Source organism: Salvelinus alpinus, chromosome 31 (genome assembly GCF_045679555.1).
Source record: "Salvelinus alpinus chromosome 31, SLU_Salpinus.1, whole genome shotgun sequence".
Taxonomy (NCBI): domain Eukaryota; kingdom Metazoa; phylum Chordata; class Actinopteri; order Salmoniformes; family Salmonidae; genus Salvelinus; species Salvelinus alpinus.
The window spans coordinates 4,648,146-4,672,075 of record NC_092116.1 but is presented as its reverse complement, the minus strand read 5'-3'; the positions used below and the strand labels follow the sequence as shown (position 1 = coordinate 4,672,075).

The window sequence follows — 23,930 nt, the reverse complement described above, 5'->3', positions numbered from 1 at the left end:
TGGGACACTTTTGGTTTGTATGGGATTTATTGACATGGTCCAATAGCTTATGTGCAGGGCTTCCTCTCTTGACTTCCACCTCCCCCTCATCTCTTAATCAGTGTATAAGTAACTGATGTGAAAACTGGCAGCTGTGTGGTGAGAGCACGGGGTGGGAGAGGAGACCACCGGTAAAGCCACTCACACGTCCGGTCTTCTCAGTACACAATAACACATTCTGAAGGGCAAAAATTACACAGAGAAAAAAAAGTACCGACAAAACGTGTCAATCTTTTAATCGTATCTTTTTTCATATTCGTAAACGGTAGGTGATCTTTTATTTCATTTATGTGGAACAAAAATACAGGTTATACACATATTTGACATGAGCAAAAGGATTAAGAGAGAAAAAGAGAGGGGAGAAAGAGATGGTGGTCTGACTTACCAGTCAATTAAATAAATATCGGGGGTCATGTTGTTTTCCTTGAAATGTACAAACAGCTTTGGTAGGTTTTCTTCAAAGAACACCTCAAATGCTGCAAAGTACTTCAACATCTGAGGAGGTAGAAGCAGGAAGAAACAACCGAGTCAGATAGACCACATAGCCCGGCTCTCGGAGCCGTGACTCAGACAAATGTAATAACGTCGCTACAGTTGCCAAAAGGGTGCTAAGTGCTATGACAAATCAGTGCTAACAGGGTGTGCAGGCTTTTGTTCCAGCCCAGCACAAAACACCAAATTCAACTAACTGTAGCGTGTGTGTGCGTGTGTCTGACTAAACTGTACTCACAAGGCTGTGGTCCACTCTGAAGAAGGCCATCTGACAGGGCTTGTTCAGCAGGTTGGCGAAAGCTATGAAGGCATCCGGCGTGTCCAGGTTGAGGATCAGCACCGCCGCGATGAACGACATGCCCTGCACCTGAACCCCCAGGGAGGAACAGGTGCTCGTGACTATGTTAAGTGTATGTTAGCAGTGCTACATTGCTGTAGCTATGTTGATATATATACTGCATCTCAGTACTATGCACTCAAAAATGAACACATGAGATAGTGTGTTAGTGATGTGCACGATTATAGTAGTGGGGTGGTGTTAGTGACATTTGATGTTAAGTGTTCATGACTGGTGTTAGGAGCCTTACTACGAGGACTAGTCATAATGAGAAGGGGGAAAGGAGATTATATAACACTTAACCTGAACTCTCCATCTATCCAGAGGCCTTCAATCTATCATAAGGCCTGACATATGGGGTCAGTCCAGGGCTGTATAGTACAAAGCAGGATCAATGAGTTAGCCAGCTAACTTTCAGAAAGAACTGATTATCTGGTTCATTAAGAAAAGTAAACGTATACGTTTTTGGTTGTTGAGTCAATTAGACCATGTCAAGGTCATTTCAGAATACGTAGGCCAGTGGCGAACTCATTGATCTTGCATTATATAATACTCCTCCAGAAGTCAAGATACATTTCTCTGTAAACACACTGTGTGCTGTTTCGCAGCATGGGTGTGGTGCAGCCACAGTAAACATGTCTAGTAGAGTATCCTGACTTAGAGGCTTTTACCACATTTTCCAACTCATTTCATTAGACTCAAAGGCAATAGCAAACGGGCTGAAAAGTGGGCTTAGTTAATCTGATAGTTCTAATGTGTGGAAGGTTCCGGGAGCATGATGAGGAACGCAACCAAAAGAGATCAAAACGGTTAGGTCAGTGCTGCATTGGAATACACAGATGTAAGCACATAAACATACACACAGAGAGAAAGGGCCAGGTGGGGTGGGCAAATATCTCACAAAATAACAACCTGCTCCCTATATAGTGCACTACCTTTGACCAGGGCCCATAGGGCTCCAGTTAAAAGTAGTGCACTATATAGGGAATAAGGTACCATTTGGGACAAACCCCTAGGCTAACGTATGACTCACTGCCACTTTGTTCATAGCCTAAGATACAGTGCTCTTCTATGACCTTACACAATAGGGCTGAGATAGAAGGAATGGTTTCTGATTAAGCCCTTATTGTGTGGGGGCCCTTGTGCTTCTGACGAAAAGGCATTAAATACCGAGACACTTCGCACACACACAAAGGCACAGACTTAGACCAATGAGCAACTCATAAAGTGTGTGTGTGTACTTACGTAGCCAACGTCTGGCCTATAGCAGGTGTATGCTCCCAGGATGCTGTGCAGCATGTCGTAGTATGGACCTCCCTGTACAAACACAGGAGGAATTTTAACACCGTAAATTATTTTTATACTATCTGCTAATTACAATTGAAAACAACAGAAGGAATACTAGGTTGTTTTCGCTGAGATTTTCAATCTCCCAGTTTGTAATCCCAACACGTTTCAAGCGGACCACCATCGTCCCTGTTCCCAAGAGCTCCAAGGTAACCTGTCTAAATGACTATCACCTTGTCTCACCCACATCTGTAAATATGAATTCCTTTGAAAGGCTGGTCATGACACACATCGACACCATCATCCCAGACACCCTGGGCTCATCCCAATTTACATAGAGCCCCAACAGATCCACATGTGATGCTATTTCAATTGCACTTCACACGGCACTCTCCCACCTGGACAAGTGGGGAAATAACTGAGAATGCTGTTCATAGACTACAGCTCAGCGTTCAACACCATAGTCCCCTCTAAACTCATCACTAAGCTGGGGACCCTAGGACTGAACACCTCCCTCTGTAACTGGATCAGGGACTCGCCTGACTGAACGTCCCAAGGTTGTGAGGGTAGGCAACAACACCTCTGCTACGCTGACCATCAACACAGGGGCCCCTCAGGGGTGTGTGCTTAGTCCCCTCCTGTACTCCTTGTTCACCCACGACAGCGTGGCCACGCACGACGCCAACAAGTTCTGACGACAACGGTGGTAGGACTGATCACAGACAGCGATGAGAAAACCTACAGGGAGTTGGTCAGAGATATGGCAGTGTGGTTCCATGACAACAACCTCTCTCGCTCTCTCTCCCAACGTCAGTAAGACCCGTAAGACAGGATAAAGAGGGCAGAGCATGCCCCGATCCACATCGACGGGGCTGTAGTGGAGCGGGTCGAAAGCTTGAAGTTCCTTGGCGTCAACATCACTAAGGAATTATGGTCCACACACACCCACACAGTCGTGAAGAGCGCACTAGTGTCTCCTCCCCCTCAGGTGGCTGAAAAGATTAGGCAGCTGCACCATTTGTGAGCAGCTTGACTGGCTGTATCATCGCTTGGTATGGCAAATGCAATACCAATGACCGCAAAACACTACAGAGGGTGATGCGGACAGCTCCCTGCCATCCAGGACCTCTACATCAGGTGGTGTCAATGAAAGGGACGAGAAATTGCCAAAGACTCCAGCCACCCAACCCATACTGTTCAATCTGCTTCTGTCTGGCAAACAGTACATGAGCATCAGCTCTCTGACCAACAGGCTTCAAGACAGCTTCTACCCCCGAGCTAAATAGTGAATTAATGGTTACCCGGACTATCTGCACTGACCCCATCTTCCACCGACTCTATGCACACTCACAATACTATATATACACACACTCCCACGCATACCGACAACACATACACACCAATTCATTTAATTTAATGAATAAAGTGATCATCTATAGAGTTGATATATTATTATTAAATAAACAGTTGTGGTTGTTGTTCTGCCACTGACCTGTTGGAAGATACAGAGGTGTGGGAAGGTTCTGGAGATGTCCAGTGTAATCAGCTCCAGACTGGCCTCTCTGTCCGCCAGGGACAAACCTGCATCTACACACGCGCATACATAGATAGACACAGACAGACAGACAGATAGATAGATAGATAGACACAGACAGATAGATAGACACAGACAGACAGACAGACAGACAGACAGACAGACAGACAGACACAGACAGACACAGACAGACAGACAGACAGATAGATAGATAAACACAGATAGACAGACAGACAGACAGACAGACAGACAGACAGACAGACAGACAGACAGACATGGAGGACAGAAGAACATGTTAGAAACACATTGAATGATTCAACAACCACACGTTTCTTGTAGCCAACTCTCGTGTTCTGTAACCTTCTGTAGGCTATATTTAGAATCAATGTGAGTCAGATTGAAATCCTCCACCATTTGTAAGACAGGTCAAACATTTCCAATTGCACTTTAGAAAAAAGGGTATAAAGAAATGAAAGTAGCATATTTTTCTGTCTCTACCGTGTACTCCCAATAAAATCAATCAATCACTACCTTCAGTCTCTGGTTCAGTGGGTGGTGCAGTAGGCATAGATTTCCACTTCTCCCTTGCCCTGGCCAGACAGATGTTAAACAGCTCTGTGGACAAATAGAATACATCACAACTTTACGCCTGTTATTGCACATACACACACACAAAATAAAACCTGCCCTTGAGCCAATTAACATGGGAGTAAAATCACAGACAGGGACTACGCTAGTAATCCTATCAAAAGCCTTCTGCTGCAGCACATCAAGGCTGAATACATTCTCAAGGTCTTCTCTCCATTATCAACGACCTTTGCAGTGTCTCAATGGTGCTGTGCTTATCTACTGGCCTTCTCCTAGACCTGGCGTTGCCCTCTAGTGAGGAGTAATTGAATCTGTGTAATGAGATATTTCTACATAATAGAGTATGGCACCATATAGGGAATTGGGTGCCTCATTCACAACCCTGAATCACCTTGTGATGAAGTTAGCAAAGTTGGTATACTGGTATTCGGCTCTTTATGGAAGAACAGGAGACTTTACAGGCCAATATTGTCTCTGCATTATGAACCCTAACAAGCTATGCGTCGCCCACACGACCATGTATAGATAGATAGTATAGATAGAGAAACTCAGACGGACACTTCCAATTGAAATCCTCATTATTTTCTCTTTCTGTAAAACTCTGGTGAAGGCAAAGAGTCGAAACTTGTTGGTTTGTACACAATAAATAAGCTTTCCTACTAACTTCCATTGTCCTCTGAGAGTATCTGAACCTGTACTACACCTCTGATTATTTACCAGAGCAATGGAAGAATGCATTCATATTGAGGTATATATGTAGATCAATGGCTCTTGGTTTAGCTCTGCGCTGAATTTTAGATTTTTTTTTATAGAGGTCCCCCATCTTGGCGGTGTAGAGAAATGTTTGCATTTTTAAAGGCCAATTTCCTGCAATTCTACACATTTTGCCTTGGAGCTGAGAGAAAAAGTTGCCATTTTCAAGTTAATTTCCTGCAATTCTATGCATTTTGCCATGGATGGCTAATGGTGTGTTTTTTTGCTCAAACATAACAGCAAAATCAATACTGCTAAATTCCTTGTTTTTGGAATTGTCAATTCTCCTTGATTGTCTACCTTTTATTTTGGTAAATTGTTAGTTCGCAAAGAATATATTATAAAAAATTTAAAAAAATATATATATATATATCTATATGTAAATAGATGTCTATATATAGATATATATATCCATTATGTTTTATACATACTTTTAAAATCGGGTTTTAGTCATTTAGGTTTACACTTGTTTACATTGTTTTTCCATTCCAAAAACACTGTTTGGACATAAATAACGCTTAGACGGCCCACCCAAGTATTTAAAAAAAACTGAAAAATCCATGTGAGTAGACATAAGAGGGAGAGATATAGGTTGATTAGTATGCCGTGTAGCTCAGCTCAGGACTTAGGTGGGCTTATCTGCAAGTGCCTCGTGAGGGCTTTCCCCTCAGTAAAAAAAAAACGTGTGAGGAAAATGTGTGAGGAAGACTGCACACACACAGCAAGTCTGTGTGGAGGTATTCATATGAAGATCCCAGTGAAAGTGAAGGCCACGTATTTGCGTGTGTGTGTGTGTGTGTGTGAGAGACGTGCGTGTGTGTGTGTGTGTGTCCAGTTGAGTCAGTGAACTCATTGGGATGCAGTTCGTTCTCGTATCAGGAGAGCATTCAGCCGTGTACCTTCGCTCGTCAATCTATCTTTGGCATTGTAATTGAATACCAAAGACAAATTGTACATTTCTAAGACCCCTGTGTGTGTCACACCGATACATGATCCCATTAGGTTCGGCTTGTCACAACCAAAATGGGCCACCGGAGGGGGTGGTTTTTCCAATGACTCATGCTGAAACGAAGACCTCCGGTATTATTTTTATTTTTTTGCCTTTATTTAACTAAGCAAGTCAGTTAAGAACAAATTCTTATTTACAATGACGGCCTACACCGGCCAAACCTGGACAACGCTGGGCCAATTGTGAGCCGCCCTATGGGACTCCCAATCAAGGACCGGTTTGGGATACAGCCTGGATTCAAACCATTGTGTCTGTTGTGACGCCTCTAGCACTGAGATGCAGTGCCTTAGACCTGCATCTCACCCTTAGATATTTACAGTATTATAAGTCCTCTCTTTACTTCACTCACGCATGCCCCCCCCCAGGTGTGATATGTGATGTGAGGTGTGTATAATTCAGTGCAGTCTCTCAGGCCTACAGTGAGAGGTGTGTCGTACCGTGGGTGATGTTGAGCTCGTTGCCCACCGCCAGGCTCCAGACCTTGCCCCTGACGCTTGGGGGCACGCCCTGCCACCAGAGATCCCTGACCCGCCGAGACGTACACATGGCACTCCAGTTGGGCAGAATCTCCTGGTTCCAGGTCTGGGCGGCGTTGCCGATGCTCTCCTCCAGCTTGCACCTGTCCTCCAGTTGCTTCCTCCTCTTCTGGGCCTCCTTGAGCTCTACAGAGGGAGGGAAGGGAGAGAGTGTTAGACAACAATATAATAGAAATATGTGGTCCTCTGTAGCTCAATTGGTACAGCATGGTGTTTGCAACGCCAGGATAATTGGTCTGATTCCCGGGAATGTCCATATGTTTAAAAAAAAAAATGCACGCATGACAGTAAGTCACTTTGGATAAGTACATCAGCTAAATGGCATTATATTAGACATTCTAATTATAATATTACCATATACAGTTCAAGTCGGAAGTTTACATTACGCAAATTTTGCCACAACTTTGGAAGTAGGCTTGGGGTCATTGTCTATTTGGAAGACCCATTTGTGACCAAGCTTTAACTTCCTGACTGATGTCTTGAGATGTTGCTTCAATATATCCACATAATTTTCCTCCCTCATGATGCCATCTATTTTGTGAAGTGCACTAGTCCCTCCTGCAGCAAAGCACCCCCACAACATGATGCTGCCACCCCCGTGTTTCACGGTTGGGATGGTGTTCTTCGTCTTGCAAGCCTCCCCCTTTTTCCTCCAAACATAATGATGGTCATTATGGCCAAACAGTTCTATTTTTGTTCCATCAGACATTTCTCCAAAAATTATGATCTTTGTCCCCATGTGCAGTTGCAAACCGTAGTCTGGATTTTTATGGCGGTTTTGGAGAAGTGGCTTCTTCCTTGCTGAGCGGCCTTCCAGGTTATGTCGATATAGGACTCGTTTTACTGTGGATATAGATACTTTTGTCCCCGTTTCCTCCAGCATCTTCACAAGGTCCTTTGCGGTTGTTCTGGGATTGATTTGCACTTTTTGCACCAAAGTACGTTCATCTCTAGGAGACAGAACGCGTCTCCTTCCTGAGCGGTATGACGGCTGTGTGGTCCCATGGTGTTTATACTTGCGTACTATTGTTTGTACAGTTGACCGTGGTACCTTCAGGCTTTGGAAATTGCTCACAAGGATGAGCCAGACTTGTGGAGGTCTACAATTTTTTTCTGAGGTCTTGGCTGATTTCTTTTGATTTTCCCATGATGTCAAGCACTGAGTTTGAAGGTAGGCCTTGAAATACATCCACAGGTACACCCCCAATTGATTCAAATTATGTCAATTAGCCTATCAGAAGCTTCTAAAGCCATGACATAATTTTTTGGAATTTTCCAAGCCGTTTAAAGGCACAGTCAACTTAGTGTATGTAAACTTCTGACCCACTGGAATTGTGATACAGTGAATGAATAATAATCTGTCTGTAAACAATTGTTGGAAAAATGACTTGTGTCATGCATAAAGCAGATGTCTTAACCGACTTGCCAAAACTATAGTTTGTTAACAAGAAATTTGTGGAGTTTTAATGACTCCAACCTAAGTGTATGTAAACTTCTGACTTCAACTGTAAGTATTAGAGTGCATTTGGAAACTATTCAGACCCCTTCCTTTTCCCCACATTTTGTTACATTACAGCCTTTTCTAAAATTGATTCCCCCCCCTCATCAATCTACACACAACACCCCTTCAAACATAGCCAAAAAAGGTTTTTCAACATTTTCTGGGAAAGGTACCAAAACATTTCCGCAGCATTGAAGGTCCCCAATAACACAGTAGCCTCCATTTTTAAATGGAAGAAGTTTGGAACCACCAAGACTCTCCCTAGAGCTGGCCGCCTGGCAAAACTGAGCAATCGGGGGAGAAGGACCTTGGTCAGGGAGGTGACTAAGAACCCGATGGTCACTCTGACAGAGCTCCTCTGTGGAAATGGGAGAACTTTCCAGAAGGACAACCATCTCTGCAGCACTCCACCAATCAGGCCTTTATGGTAGAGTGGCCAGACGGAAGCCACTCCTCAGTAAAAAGGCACATGACCGCCCGCTTGGAGTTTGCCGAAGGAACCTAAAGGACTCTCAGACCATGAGAAAAAAGATTCTCTGGTCTGATGAAACCAAGATTCAACTCTTTGGCCTGAATGCCAAGCGTCATGTCTGGAGGAAACTTGGCACCATCCCTATGGTGAAGCATGGTGGTGGCAACATCATGCTGTGGGGATGTTTTTCAGCGGCAGGGACTGGGAGACTAGTCAGAGAGATCCTTGATGAAAACATGCTCCAGAGCGCTCAGGACCTCAGACCGGGGCGAAGGTTCACCTTCCTGAGGTCTGAATACTTTCCGAATGCACTGTATGTTACCATTATATACTGTAGTATCCTTTTAAGACCGCTGATGTGTAAGGATGTCATGGTTGAAAGCAGTATAGTGGGAACCCATCAGTATAGTGGGGAACCCATCCAGTCAGTTTTCACGATAGACAGTAGCCATTATAAAAAATATCTAAGGCTGCATTTACACAAGCACCCCAATTCTGATCATTTTCCACAAATCAGATCAGCTAATTTTACCAGTAATTGGGCAAAATATCAGAATTGGCTGCCTGTGTAAACTAAAAAGCTGTAAAGTTAGAAATGCATTCCATTTATTTTGACTATGAGTGGTCAAGACAGAAAGGAGGATTTTTGAGAGCAATGGGTGTGAGGGAATATCAACAAAAAAGAAAATGGCCGGATATGATCCAGATGAATACACACCTCTCTTCTTCGCCTGGGCCACCATCTCCTCATACTGTTGTCTGTGTTTCTGTGCCTCCTCTGCAGGCTTGGCTGGCAGATTACTGCAACACAACACATCCCAGAGAGTGAATGTGGGTGAGTGAGTGTGTGAAGTTTAAACTTGGTCCCTCGCATTATTCATGGTGGGGTATTAGAGGCAATGAGAAAGGCAATGAAAATGAGTGAGAGAGGGTTGGAAAGGGAGAGAGAGAGAACACACTTCTATCACCATTTTGGCACAGACACCACCTTACACTTTCACCTCTAAATATTCTACAGGATTACAGCCACTAACACCTTCTTCACTGTGGGGTAAAGAAAGAGAGGGGCATTAAACGTTCAGTAGCCTCTCTCTCTCTACCGTCAACTGTACCTAGCCCACCTCTCATATAAGAGTTAGGAAACCATATGGGCTAGGCTGGTATAAACAAGATAGAATGATGCAGGGGAGACAGAAAACAGAGAGAGAGTGCTGCTAATAGGTTCTCTCTACATGGTCCTGCTGCAGTGCAGTTCGAGAGAGAGGTGGGGGGGGGGCGAGTAAGTAAAGGAATAGTGCGGAGCGACTAGTGCTTCTTGAGGTCGGTTTGGTTTTGGTTTGATTATTACAAAATAATCACGGTTTACAATTTAAGTTCCGATCATTTTTCTTAAAACGGACCTGAAGAGTGAAAATCATGTTTTTCATCAAATTGGATGATATTTAGATTAAACCAATTCATAGTAGATTGACGCAAGTATTAGAAATGACTGTAGGTGGTAAATTGACAAAGCTGATCATAAAGTCACTGGTCCCCTCCCACCGTGTCAAACGCTTGGATTCAGGAGACAGGCATTACTTCCGTCATTACGTAACGTCATATAATTTTAACTAATTAAAATATGTAACGCCCAGTGCTCAACTCAGACTGAAATAGGTACCGGTACTCATTTTGGGTGCCGGTAGAGTTAATATTTAGGTGCAGGAGCTCCACAATACTTTTGACCTAATACTCTATAAAAGAGGAACAGGAGTTCAAGCAGTAGAACATTTTAGGTGCCGGTACTCAAGTCAAGCAGTGGTAACGCCTTAAAACTGTCATCACATGTGCGCGTCACAGGGCTTTGCTTACAAACAGTAAGATTGCTCCAGCAGAACATGGCTGGTAACTAACCCTTTTTCATCTGTCTTGTGACTTAAAGCAAGCAAGCTACTTACCAGCATACCGGAAAAAGCACACTGTGCAGGGAACTGGATGTCATAGTGTCATTAACAGTGGATCAGGGGATCTTGCAAGCATTACATTTACATTTACATTTAAGTCATTTAGCAGACGCTCTTATCCAGAGCGACTTACAAATTGGTGCATTCACCTTATGATATCCAGTGGAACAACCACTTTACAATAATGCATCTAACACTTTTAAGGGGGGGGGGGTTAGAAGGATTACTTTATCCTATCCTAGGTATTCCTTAAAGAGGTGGGGTTTCAGGTGTCTCCGGAAGGTGGTGATTGACTCCGCTGACCTGGCGTCGTGAGGGAGTTTGTTCCACCATTGGGGTGCCAGAGCAGCGAACAGTTTTGACTGGGCTGAGCGGGAACTGTACTTCCTCAGAGGTAGGGAGGCGAGCAGGCCAGAGGTGGATGAACGCAGTGCCCTTGTTTGGGTGTAGGGCCTGATCAGAGCCTGAAGGTACGGAGGTGCCGTTCCCCTCACAGCTCCGTAGGCAAGCACCATGGTCTTGTAGCGGATGCGAGCTTCAACTGGAAGCCAGTGGAGAGAGCGGAGGAGCGGGGTGACGTGAGAGAACTTGGGAAAGTTGAACACCAGACGGGCTGCGGCGGTCTGGATGAGTTGTAGGGGTTTAATGGCACAGGCAGGGAGCCCAGCCAACAGCGAGTTGCAGTAATCCAGACGGGAGATGACAAGTGCCTGGATTAGGACCTGCGCCGCTTCCTGCGTGAGGCAGGGTCGTACTCTGCGAATGTTGTAGAGCATGAACCTACAGGAACGGGTCACCGCCTTGATGTTAGTTGAGAACGACAGGGTGTTGTCCAGGATCACGCCAAGGTTCTTTGCACTCTGGGAGGAGGACACAATGGAGTTGTCAACCGTGATGGCGAGATCATGGAACGGGCAGTCCTTCCCCGGGAGGAAGAGCAGCTCCGTCTTGCCGAGGTTCAGCTTGAGGTGGTGATCCGTCATCCACACTGATATGTCTGCCAGACATGCAGAGATGCGATTCACCACCTGGTTATCAGAGGGGGGAAAGGAGAAGATTAATTGTGTGTCGTCTGCATAGCAATGATAGGAGAGACCATGTGAGGATATGACAGAGCCAAGTGACTTGGTGTATAGCGAGAATAGGAGAGGGCCTAGAACAGAGCCCTGGGGGACACCAGTGGTGAGAGCACGTGGTGCGGAGACAGATTCTCGCCACGCCACCTGGTAGGAGCGACCTGTCAGGTAGGACGCAATCCAAGCGTGGGCCGCGCCGGAGATGCCCAGCTCGGAGAGGGTGGAGAGGAGGATCTGATGGTTCACAGTATCAAAGGCAGCCGATAGGTCTAGAAGGATGAGAGCAGAGGAGAGAGAGTTAGCTTTAGCAGTGCGGAGCGCCTCCGTGACACAGAGAAGAGCAGTCTCAGTTGAATGACTAGTCTTGAAACCTGACTGATTTGGATCAAGAAGGTCATTCTGAGAGAGATAGCAGGAGAGCTGGCCAAGGACGGCACGTTCAAGAGTTTTGGAGAGAAAAGAAAGAAGGGATACTGGTCTGTAGTTGTTGACATCGGAGGGATCGAGTGTAGGTTTTTTCAGAAGGGGTGCAACTCTCGCTCTCTTGAAGACGGAAGGGACGTAGCCAGCGGTCAAGGATGAGTTGATGAGCGAGGTGAGGTAAGGGAGAAGGTCTCCGGAAATGGTCTGGAGAAGAGAGGGGATAGGGTCAAGCGGGCAGGTTGTTGGGCGGCCGGCCGTCACAAGACGCGAGATTTCATCTGGAGAGAGAGGGGAGAAAGAGGTCAAAGCACAGGGTAAAGCACAGGGTAGGGCAGTGTGAGCAGAACCAGCGGTGTCGTTTGACTTAGCAAACGAGGATCGGATGTCGTCGACCTTCTTTTCAAAATGGTTGACGAAGTCATCAGCAGAGAGGGAGGAGGGGGGAGGAGGGGGAGGAGGATTCAGGAGGGAGGAGAAGGTGGCAAAGAGCTTCCTAGGGTTAGAGGCAGATGCTTGGAATTTAGAGTGGTAGAAATTGGCTTTAGCAGCAGAGACAGAAGAGGAGAATGTAGAGAGGAGGGAGTGAAAGGATGCCAGGTCCGCAGGGAGGCGAGTTTTCCTCCATTTCCGCTCGGCTGCCCGGAGCCCTGTTCTGTGAGCTCGCAATGAGTCGTCGAGCCACGGAGCAGGAGGGGAGGACCGAGCCGGCCTGGAGGATAGGGGACATAGAGAGTCAAAGGATGCAGAAAGGGAGGAGAGGAGGGTTGAGGAGGCAGAATCAGGAGATAGGTTGGAGAAGGTTTGAGCAGAGGGAAGAGATGATAGGATGGAAGAGGAGAGAGTAGCGGGGGAGAGAGAGCGAAGGTTGGGACGGCGCGATACCATCCGAGTAGGGGCAGTGTGGGAAGTGTTGGATGAGAGCGAGAGGGAAAAGGATACAAGGTAGTGGTCGGAGACTTGGAGGGGAGTTGCAATGAGATTAGTGGAAGAACAGCATCTAGTAAAGATGAGGTCAAGCGTATTGCCTGCCTTGTGAGTAGGGGGGGAAGGTGAGAGGGTGAGGTCAAAAGAGGAGAGGAGTGGAAAGAAGGAGGCAAGCGCTGACCATAATGTAAGTATCAGAGTTTGATGAGTCTGACACGGTGGCTGTAACTGTTTTGACTTGTGAACAGAATATTTTCTGTAACACACTTGATAGTCACTATATGGTTTTTGTTCTTCCATCACTAAAAACCTCTTTATTGAGTCTGAGGACTGCCAGCACACAACATCTACTCTGTCTGCACAGGTTCCCCAGGAAACCACCACAGCAGGAAGGCAAAGAATATGCTGTGGGGGATATGCTGTGAAAAAAGTTCTTACAGACAGTGTCAAGTCAAATTCAAGTACTTTCAAGTACTTTTTCAAGCATTAACATTTATTTTCAAAGACCATCAATTTATATGAGTTCCTATTATGCAATTGTTTCTAGTTGCCATGAGATGGTGGTATATCACCACAACCCCCCCCCCTCCCCCCAAAAAATCAATTCCTTACAACTTCTACTCAATAATACGAGTTTAACTACTTAGTGGTTTGTCCTTTAAAAGTTGCAGCGTACTGCAGCAGTTTGCGTGGTACCGCAGAACTCTATGCCAACCACTGGTACCATTAATGCTAGTTAGTGCTAGTTTGACCACCAGAGGGCATCTTTGAGATAGCCTTCAATAGCGGCTGTACTAGAGAATTTAAAACCTTTTTTTGTACGAACATAGTATATGGGACTGATTTTAAGACATTTTGCTAAATTAATTTTGTGTTTCTATTCTAAGTAGAATATTGTGTTATTATTGTTAATATTGTGTTTCTATTCTAAGTTGAACCACCCCGTCGGGGGTTCCCCCCTGTTGAGAAGGAATGAGTAGGCTGTCCTTGTAAATAAGAATTTGTTCTTAACTACCGCGCCTAGTTAAATAAAAGATTACACTGAGAGCATAACATTTCTACACCCTAATTGTGTAATTGTAGTCTAATCAATATCCAAATGGAGATTCAGTGAAAATAAAAATCTCATTGATTTATCATGCTTGTCTCAGAGCAATGGGAAACAGTGCTAAAATAGTTGTAGGCTATTTCTTCAAATCCTATTGCTTCTAACTTCAGTACGCTCTTTAAATAAATAAGACCTACACCACTTTTAACAGCACAGTACTCAACACTAGTGATACTCATGTCGCCTACGGTAGGCCTACAGTATATCGAAAAATATGACGTGACTCTCCGCCAATAATTACATATAGAGGATTAGAAATTAAAACCAAAAGCCGCCTCATGGGTCTCCCGGTGGCAGCAGTCACGGGTATCGAACCTGCATCTGTAGCAACGCGGGATCCCACATCCACTCCGGAGCCCCCATCCACAAACTATCAAAATACAGAGAGGTGTTGGTAAAGGTATATTGTCCTCCTAATTGGACTACAAGTGTTTGAAAACCTGTTTTAAAAATGCCACCAGCTGTCCATCAATATTGTAAATAAAAACACAGCATCTTGTTTACATTCTTTATTGTAACCACAATGTCACAAATAATTTGTAATCTACATTTCCAATTACTTTTAGAGTTTGGGATTAATTTGATTAATAGTTTGGTGTTTCTATTCCAAGAAAAACTCTGGGTTTCCGTTAGGATGGAACGGAAAATATGGCGCTGTACAACGTGACGGTCGGGAGTAGAATCCCCAAGTTGTGCGGGCACGCGGAAGACTGAGGTTCAATTCCCCGAAAGGGGAGGAATGAGTAGGCTGACCTAGTTAATAAGAATTTGTTCTAAACTGACTTGCCTAGTTAAATAAAGGTCACACTAAGAGCATAACATTTCTACACCCTAATTGTAGTCTAACCAATACCCAAACCGGAGATTCAGTCAAAATAAAAAACGAATTGATTTATCAAGACCAGTCCCCATGCTTGTCTCAGAGCAGCAGGAAACGATGCTAAAATAGTTGTAGGCTATTGCTTCAAATCCTATTGCTTCGAACTTCAATATGCTCTTTAAATAAATAAGATCTACATCACTTTTAACAGCACATTACTCAACACTAGTGATACTCATGTTGCCTACGGTAGGCCTACAGTATATCGAAAAATATGACGTGACTCTCCGCCAATAATTACATATAGAGGATTCTAAATTAAAACCAAAAGCCGCCTCATGGGTCTCCCGGTGGAGGGCGGCACGGGTATTTGTAGCAACGTATTTTGCATTACGTTGCGGTGACTTAGACAACTACACCACTAGGGAGGCTCCATCCAAAGTCTCAAAATACAGAAAGGTGTTGGTAAAGGTATATTGTCTTGCTAATAGCCCATACTGGTGTCCAGATCAGGATAACCAAAACATTTCTTTATTAAAGACTATCAGAAAGAATGTTGGTACTTATTTATTTAGATCCAAAGCCATGAATGAGTGAGTCACTCAGCTTTATGTAGGTGCCGGGCCATATGGCTGTGCTATCAACTTGATAATATATAAAATTATATTTTGGAGGTTACTTCGTTTTCATAAAAATGAAAGTGAGCGATTGTAATCTGAAAAGGCCAAAATAATATTTGTAAAGAAATTGCAACCAATCATGGCCGGTTGTGATACAGCCAACCTAACTTAGAATTCTCCCCCTACCTTCCTTCTAGGCAAGTCGATTGTCCAGCTACCTGCTAAAAGCCATTATTTTATTAACGAAAGCATAAAGATGCCATTATTAGTTACATTGTTATAGTTTGAACGTGCAGACTGGCACTAAGAGCAGCAGGAACGTTTTCCTAGTCTGCGCCATTATTAGTGCAATGCCCCCCCCTTAAAGTGTTGCTCTGTGCTACCCAGTGTGGCGGGGTGGGTGTCCACCCCCCCCTTTCCTCTTCCTCCCTTCCCCATGGGCTAGGTCCGTCTTCTGAACGTGGTTCTGCGGCACATCCCGTGCCCCCTGCCCTCATGCCTTGAACCTCGCACCGCTTTCAGTTGATACAGCTGGAGAACTGCAAGGCAATCCCATTGTGCGCCACTCGGGAGCCATGACCAATATATATTGTCCTGCTAATAGCAAGGTTAATAATATATCTGTGAGAATATCCAAGGGGCTTTTATATAATTCTAAATTAATAATAATAATCGCTTTGTTTATTTTGTTCTCAAACAACGTAAAATGAGCGAGAAAAATACCATTCTTGAACGTGGGTTGAAACATTGCTACTAATTTGTAAATAAAGCCAGTTTGTTATTTAGAATGATATATTTCTGTTTTTAGAGGGACAGAAACCAAAAACCTACAGTCTTCTCATGGGTCTCCTAGTCGGGGACAGCACAGGTATTGAACCAGCATCTGTAGCAACACAGCTTGCACTGCTATGCTGTGTCTTCGTCTGTTGTGCCACTCAAACGTTGTACAACATGACCGGTCGGGAGTGGGCTACACGACTACAGTAAGAGCAAAATAATCCTAACAAAATAAAATAATAAAAACCTTAGTGTAACAACAGTTATAGTAAGTAATACTGAAGTCGTGCACAATTATTAGTTTCTATTTAGGTTTACATCGCCCATTCATTGTCAGTTAGAGACACAGTAGGACCCAAAAGCATAATCAGTGCTCTAACTCCCCCTTGTGCTGGTCTGGAGTAATGAAGTGGTGACGCAGGGTACCGTACTAAACCACAAATTACATTAAGTCGCGCAGCATAATCGCAAAACTTTTAGTGGAGCAACCACTGTATTTACTACATACTGGAGTGGTCAGTACTGATGATCTTGACTTATGTACTTATATGAACTGTAACTGAGTCAAATCTTTGAAATTGTTGCATGTTGCATTTATATTTTTGTTCAGGGTACATGATAATAATATGAAATTGTCTTTATATTTCACTAAATGTCAGGTCCCACAAGCTGCCCTAACACATAATGACATGAAAGTTAATTCTGACAGTGTAAAATGCCCTTCGTTGACTCTAAAATGTTTAATTCTATTCCCATTTGAAGAGAAACAAGTTAATGTGTTCGATAAGATTCAGATTCTCTCAGGGGACCCTTTTTTAAAACAATTTCCACTGTCAACGGCGTCTCTCTGCCACTGGCCAATGTAGGTCTGGGTAGTTTGTTTCACCTCTCGGCCTGGGTCGTGGGCGGAGTTTCCCATTGGACAGAGTGGTGAATGAATGGGCTGCTAACAAGGCAAATCTGAGGGAGCAGGCGAACGTAACAAGCAGACATGAATCATTCACGATTCCACTCGATCTCAAAAGGTAGGGACAATTAGAACACAGATCAAGAAGCCTTCGGAGAGTTGATCAACGCTGGGAATGCAAGTGGGTAAACGATCATTAACTAAATACATCTAAATTTGCCCGGGCATTTTAGCTATTGATGTGACGTTTGGCGGCGCCTAATCAGTCACTTCCGTACCTGCCTGGCTGAGTGACAGTGTGGGTGGATTGAGCGAGCTCGCCTGGCAATCAGAGCACGAAACACGTGAGGAAATAAAACTTGGTAGTCTGCCTCAATTAATTCGCATTTTTGTAATATTTTTCATATTAGATCATTTTCTGGTCTCTCCTCATTTTAATTCAAGTTCTTTTCAAGTACTAACTTGAGAACATTTTCAAGGTGTTCCAGTACCTGAATTTCAGAGTGCCAAATTCAAGTACTTTAAGCACCTCATGCCCCTTGTGCGAACCCGGTGTGAAGCCTTTGAAGACAGACTCAACATACTGTCAGTCATAGTTATTCATTTCAAATCAACTGAGCATTTCAGGGACACATATTCCAAATACAAAACACTGAAAAGTTTCACCAAAAAGTGCACAACCAAATATTGCAATTTTCAAATTGAGTACTTCAAAAATACCAGAAAAAAACATTAGACATAGAATGACTAGATCACTACATAAACTAATTGATAGCTTAACTCAGGACAGTAAATAAAAGGACATTAAATTCACTACCCATTTAACAAACATTTCCCTTTTCAAAACATTACAGGCTACATAGACAGGCTCATGGATCTCCTCTTCAACTAGTTACCCTTGATCCAGCGCCGTATGTGGGGAAGCGTGCTTCTACACCTGCATTGCTTGCTGTTTGGGGTTGTAGGCTGGGTTTCTGTACAGCACTTTGAGATATCAGCTGATGTACGAAGGGCTATATAAATACATTTGATTTGATTTTGATTTGTGAGCTGTCCATCCCAGAACCCCTGTATGCCCAGTGTGAGAGGCCTGACGAGGCCATAGCTGGATGTGTCTCTCGCTTCAATCTTGGGGATGGCTGAAGCCAAGTGGGAGACTGAAGCCTGCTTGATTGAAGCGGGGTACATGGGTGCCCCTCCTCTCCCGCTCTCCTCCCCATCAATCTCTGCAGTTGGTTGCATTTCCTAAAGCCTAAGTAATTCAGTTTTATGTGATATGATATCACATTTTGTTACTTGGTCTATTTTTTTTCAAGCATTCGGACGGAAGATGAGTGTTAAAAATTGTACGAATCAATGGGGTGCCTATATTAGGCTCATAGCTCAAATCATTTTTTGAATGGCATCTCACCATTACTTCACACTTTTATTTCTCATGAGTGTTCGTTCATGTTGATCAATATTTGGGCTATGCTAGCCTATTTACATGATCAAATAAACGTTTGATCAATACATACAATTCTGAACATAGTCATTTATAATGCTAACACAGAGGCACCAATAAATTGTCCAGTGCACATATTGTATGCTGTTTTCATGTACATTCCCTTACGTGTAAACTTCTAAGGTGACTCTGGCTTCACTAATTCTTGTGAACAAGTGTATCAGTGAACAGTGTTCTGTAATTAGCTACAAAACAATAGAAATGCAATTGTTTATTGCTGCGGTTTGTCTGATATCCAACGGGCATGATCAGCTCTGTTGACCATGATAGCGTTTTGCTGAGAAAAATTGGGCGAGGTACACTATTTAGGCTCGGAATGACATCTGGCCGATTGTGTAACTTGATACCTGGCAACAACCACGAGGGTGTTTCAAAGAGCAGTCAGTCAAAGGGAAGCTCATGAATATAAGCCCACTCGACCTGTTCTTTAAAACTTCCTGATCGTTAGAGATGAACGAAAAGGTACAATTTCTTCAATTTTGAGCATTTTAATAGTGTACAAATATTATGGGTGATGTTTTGGTCATTCAAAGGCTATTTTTTACTTGGGAAATAGGATGACTATGTATGTGAATAACCCCTACGACGTAACTGCAATGATTAGATAGATGTTCTTCTTCTTCGTTTTTATGTTTTATTATCTCAATGCCATACTGTGTTTAACTGTGTTGGATCTTGCCTAGCCATCTGGTCTCAAGATGATCACAACGGAAATAGGTCCCAGACTTTGTGTGTTATCCTCGATGATTTTACTCATGTATGGCTTTTTCAAGTTTTACGTGTGCTTTTTTTTTTTAATGGTCGAATTAATAAAAACAATTGTAAAAAAAAAAAAAAAAATAAATAAAAAAAAACTGTACGGGACCTTTAAACATAAAATGCACTATGCATTATGTGGGTTGAATGCTGTAAGAATTAATACAACAATTCATAAAAGTCCCATGATGGTAGTGACTGCCCATTATTGTTTATCACATATTAACCATAACATATTCACATTACTTTATTTTAACAATATATTTAAGTTGTGTATATTTTATTTATTTATTTGACGACTTTATAATTTCATTCCAAGTCATCATCTCATATCTATTGAGCTGCTGCGTACGCTGTCTGACAAAATCACCTTTTCAGTAGTTCTTCAAAGTAAATAAGGCACACTGACAACTGAATACTAACCATCAATCACTTACAGTGCCTTGCAAAAGCGTTTTTCCTATTTTGTTGCATTACAACCTGTAATTTAAATTGATTTAAATGTGGATTTCATAGAATGGCCATACAAAATAGTCCAAATTGATGAAGTGAAATAGTAAAGGAAAAGTGGTGGGTGCATATGTATTCACCCCCTTTGCTATGAAGTCCATAAATATGATCTGGTGCAACCAATTACCTTCAGAAGTCACATAATTAATTAAATAAAGTCCACCTGTGTGCAATCTAAGTGTCACATGATCTGTCACATGATCTCAGTATATATACACACACGTGTTCTGAAAGGCCCCAGAGTCTGCAACACCACTAAGCAAGGGGCACCGCGAAGACCAAGGAGCTCTCCAAACAAGTCAGGGACAAAGTTGTGCAGAAGTACAGATCAGGGTTGGGATATAAAAAAATATCAGAAACTTTGAACATCCCACAGAGCACCATTAAATCCATTATTAAAAAATGGAAAGAATATGGCACCACAACAATCCTGCCAAGAGAGGGCCACCCAACAAAACTCATGGACAGGGCAAGGAGGGCATTAATCAGAGAGGTAACAAAATAGAACAAAGATAACCCTGAAGGAGCTGCAAAGCTCCACAGTGGAGATTGGCGTATCTGTCCATAGGACCACTTTAAGCCATACACTCCACCGAGCTGGGCTTTATGGAAGAGTGGACAGAAAAAAGCCATTGCTTAAAGAAAAAAATAAGCAAACACGTTTGGTGTTCGCCAAAAGGCATGTGGGAGACTCCCCAAACATATGGAAGTAGGTACTCTGGTAGGATGAGACTAAAATTTAGCTTTTTGGCCATCAAGGAAAACGCTACGTCTTGTGCAAACCCAATACCTCTCATCACCCTGAGAACAACATCCCCACAGTGAAGCATGGTGGTGGCAGCATCATGCTGTGGGGATGTTTTTCCATCGGCAGGGACTGGGAAACTGGTCAGAAATGAAGGAATGATGGATGGTGCCTAATACAGGGAAATTCTTGAGGGAAACCTGTTTCAGTCTTCCAGAGATTTGAGACTGGGACGGAGGTTCACCTTCCAGCACGACAATGACCCTAAGCATACTGCTAAAGCAACACTCGAGTGGTTTAGGGGGAAACACTTATATGTCTTGGAATGGCCTAGTCAAAGCCCAGACCTCAATCCAATTGATAATCTGTGGTATGACTTAAATATTGCTGTACACCAGTGGAACCCATCAAACTTGAAGGAGCTGGAGCAGTTTTGCCTTGAAGAATGGGCAAAAATCCCAGTGGCTAGTTGTGCCAAGCTAATAGAGACATACCTCAAGAGACTTGCAGCTGTAATTTCTGCAAAAGGTGGCTCTACAAAGTATTGACTTCGGGGGGGTGAATAGTTATGCACACTCAAGTTCAGTTTTTTTTGTCTTATTTCTTGTTTGTTTCACAATAAAACATATTTTGACCTTCAAAGTGGTAGGCATGTTGTGTAAATCAAATGATACAACCCTCCCCCCAAAAATCTATTTTAATTCCAGGTTGTAAGGCAAAAAAATAGGAAAAATGCCAAGGGCGGTGAATACTTTCGCAAGCCACTGTAGATCATGTAGAGACGCCTCGAGAAGCAACTGCTTTATATCCTCTAGATCGTGCTTTCTTTTGTCTCTTCTCTCCCTCTCCAGACAAGTAGGCGTGCAATAGATTATAGGCGATGTAGTTATTTACCTCATTTTCTGCACTAAACTATGTAGACAATTGGCCTGTTGGAAACTACAACTCCCTACTTCATCGCACAGTTCGGTCTTGGTCTGATTTCTCTCTAGAGAAAGTACACTTTGAGATCACAGGGGGAAAAAAAGAACAAAATGGAATTAAAATAATTGAACGGATGTAGGTCAATTAGTTGTTTAAACACCACATACAGAACCAAATCAGTCGATATAATAGAGAACAATCGCCAGAAATCAAGCGATATGAATCAGACTAGTCAGGTTCAAATCAACCTATCATATCGGAATTTCTGAGTAGGCGTTAATGACATGTTTTTATTGTGCTTTAACTGAAACTAGAAGAACTTCTGATATCCTTTCCCTTCGCCAAAAGTACATAACGGATTTCTAAAAGTGTTTTTACCCAGGGATGGCTCGCTAATATGACCCATAGTAGGGAAGAACATTTCTTGGTTGCAATTCGATGTACACCACGATATGAAACGTTGATTTGAACCTTCTGACCAACTAGTTGGTCAGGCGGCACCCCACTGTCTGATTCATATCGCTTGATGTCTGATGCTAGTTGTCGATTATATCGACTGATTGTAATTGTATCGGGTGGTTTAAAAACCTGCGAACACACAGGAAACTGTTGAGCGTGAAAAACCCAGCAGCGTTGCAATTCCTGACACAAACCGGTGCGCCTTGCACCTACTACCATACCCCGTTCAAAGGCACTTAAATATTTTGTCTTGCCCTTTCACCCTCTGAATGCCACACAAACAATCCATGTCTCAAGGCTTAAAAAAACGAATTTAACCTGTTTCCTCCTCATCTACACTGATTGAAGTGGATTTAACAAATTACATCAATAAGGGATCATAGCTTCACCTGGACTCACCTGGTCAGTGTATATCATGGAAAGTGCAATGGTTTTGTATACTGTGTGTATGAGAAAAATGGAAAGAGAGCGACCCATCCAAGTCATCCACCCTGAGGGCAGCACGGCAGAGAGCAGGGAGAGAGCTGGGCTGGTCTCATATTGATCCTGGCTAGACAGTCAATCCCAGATGTACTCAGTACAACAAAAGGGAAAAGCCATTCGGATCCATGACTCAGAAGAAACGCCACTAACTCCTTCCTGCCTCAGTGAGAAGCTGCTCTGTTCTTGGTGTGTGTGTGTGTTACTTACGCAGCGCAGTCCTCCAGTGTATAAGTGTGTTTCTGTGCATACACGTGGGTGTGTGTGTGTGTGTGTGTGTGTGTGTGTGTGTGTGTGTAGGTGTGAGGTGCGGACGCAGGGTGGTCCTCCAGTGTATACGTGCGTGTGTGTGTGTGTGTGTGTGTGTCTGTGTGGTACATACGCAGGGCGGTCCTCCAGTATAAGTGCTGTGGTGGAGAGGGGTTCAAAGTCCAGATTCTTCCTCACACTCTGTCTGGGAGACGGGGGACTGTGGCCAGGTCCATCTCTGCTACTGTTAGTTTCATATTCCTAGAACAGACAGAACACACGCGTACTTAACACACACGTACAGTGGAATAGCATGTGTCATGAGAGAAACTGGTTTCATTTGCCAAGGTCGTATCTGCCACTTTTAGTTTCATATTCCTTCAGACAAAAACCGCATGTGCACTCACAAAAAACACAAATATTCAATAGGTACAAAGAAATATCAAATCAGACGCTTGGGTTTATTCACCCGATTGAACAAACAGGAAAGTCTAATTGAAATCTACATGGCCCAGTAGTTGTTCAGTTGTTTCATATTACATTTTATATTACATTTTATAAGTCATAATCAAGTTCAACCTCAATGGGATTGGTATGCAGATCCGTGGTCTGGTAAAATGATATGTCTGAGACCTGGGGGCCTCAAAACCAATTCAAAACTAGAAGCATCTTATTAAAACCAATATAGAGCAGAGTAGAGTCTGGTAAAGGAAAAAAAGCTAGGTGTCTGACATTTCATTTCCTCTAAAGACATTTATTTTGTCCCACGGTCCTTTCACACACACACACTTTTTTTCCACACATCCCTGCTAGAAGCCTGACTACAGCCCTTTGGCCCTGTCATGAGTGTGTCCCTGTCACGCCTCCTGTGTGGCTCAGAGTGGGGTGCGAGACACCCTGGCCATTAGACCTCCAGCCATGGGAGCATTTAAACACGGACAGGGTTTTCGTTAGGAAAATTTGAATTGACCGGACATTTAAGAAATGTACCGGACCCATATGCATTGGTTGTGTAACATGATTAGGGCGTCCACCCACGGTTCACAGAAATCACATTTTGTTTATGGCAATTCATCTTAATAACAGAAAATGCAGCTCGGCTACAACGGCATGCTCCATTCTTATTGAATTACGACGAACAATGAGTTTAGCCTGCT

The 23,930-nt window shown here is 43.4% G+C and overlaps 1 protein-coding gene across 4 annotated transcripts in view; it reads right to left on the bottom strand.

The window, feature by feature from the left end:
- LOC139561312 (TBC1 domain family member 14-like) overlaps positions 1-23,930 on the bottom strand; it is an 85,825-nt gene that overhangs the window by 3,314 nt on the left and 58,581 nt on the right. For all 4 annotated transcript variants that reach the window (XM_071378324.1, XM_071378323.1, XM_071378325.1 and 1 more), the window contains 8 exons: positions 22,907-23,034; positions 9,267-9,349; positions 6,477-6,701; positions 4,221-4,304; positions 3,648-3,742; positions 2,114-2,185; positions 770-898; positions 425-534 (listed from right to left, as the gene is read on the bottom strand). In XM_071378324.1, the coding sequence (XP_071234425.1) occupies positions 425-534; positions 770-898; positions 2,114-2,185; positions 3,648-3,742; positions 4,221-4,304; positions 6,477-6,701; positions 9,267-9,349; positions 22,907-23,034 (926 nt within the window). The remainder of the gene's footprint in view (positions 1-424; positions 535-769; positions 899-2,113; positions 2,186-3,647; positions 3,743-4,220; positions 4,305-6,476; positions 6,702-9,266; positions 9,350-22,906; positions 23,035-23,930) is intronic.